Source organism: Aphanomyces invadans (genome assembly GCF_000520115.1).
Source record: "Aphanomyces invadans strain NJM9701 unplaced genomic scaffold supercont1.11, whole genome shotgun sequence".
Taxonomy (NCBI): Eukaryota; Oomycota; class Saprolegniomycetes; order Saprolegniales; family Verrucalvaceae; genus Aphanomyces; species Aphanomyces invadans.
The window spans coordinates 293,619-294,558 of NW_008580156.1; the positions used below are offsets into that span (position 1 = coordinate 293,619).

General features: G+C 56.4%; 1 protein-coding gene across 1 annotated transcript in view; it reads right to left on the reverse strand.

Annotated features, from left to right (window-relative positions):
- Nucleotides 1–248: 248 nt before the first annotated feature.
- Nucleotides 249–940, reverse strand: part of H310_06240 (hypothetical protein) — a gene marked incomplete at both ends in the record, with an annotated part of 5,948 nt that continues 5,256 nt past the window's right edge. The window contains one exon of the mRNA XM_008871226.1: nucleotides 249–914. Coding sequence (XP_008869448.1) covers nucleotides 249–914 — 666 coding nt within the window. The remainder of the gene's footprint in view (nucleotides 915–940) is intronic.

Genomic DNA, 940 nt, shown 5'->3' on the forward strand with positions numbered 1-940 from the left:
TGTCGATGTGCTTCATGCACCATCAACAGACTTCTCAGCCTGTTTGTGCTGGGATTGACGCATCCAGATGTGCAGCGCGATGGCGATTGTGCCAGCCATCGCATCGTCTCTTTCCATTGTGGTCGTTGCTATTTGAAGAATGGTCTCGATTAAATGCCACTGCGATTTTGGCCAAGGTCCAAGTCGGCCGATGGCGGTCTTGATTTCGCCGCTTATCGTCATTACCAGACGGCCTGCACGTGCCGCTTCTACAACTTGGCCACTTGCTTGTGGATTGCTTCGACCAGCATGGGAACGTTCTCGAGCTCTACGTTGTTGCGCTCGCAGAACTGGGTGGCGACCGCCGCCGCGTCGTCGCCTTCGTGGTACGGCAGTCCTGCATTCTTCCCTTCGCCCAAATCAATGTCAAGCGTAAACAGATGCCTCTTTTGCACGGGTGCCTCGACAACTGCGGCGGGTTGCTGGACCGATTCCGACGCCGTTGACGCAGCCAGCTCGTCCACCACACGTGTGATTGTCTGGTAGATGTACACTTTGCACTGCTGCAGCTCTTCGTCTGTCACAGCACGTCCCAGCGACGTCGACAGGTCGTGGATCTTGGACGTACAAAACTCGTTCGCGACGGCGCCGGGATTCTCTTGGTCGTAGTACGACAGATCGTACGTTTTCTGGCCGAGCGTGATGGGGAGTTGAAACAACGGCTCCTTCGGACTCGTGCTGGCCGCTTGTTGCTGTTGGAGGTCCTGGAGGCCACGACGAATGCTTAGAGACAAATCTTGCACAAACGCAGCGTAATTGGGGTTATTGGTGAGCCCGTGCGCTTCCAAGAACAACTGCGCCGTCAAGTCGGGGCTGTCGCCTTCGTAATAGTCGAGTGGGTGCACTTGGTCGCCGATTGTGATAGGAAGAGATAGCTGGGGAGCACGGGGTTCCGAGGGCG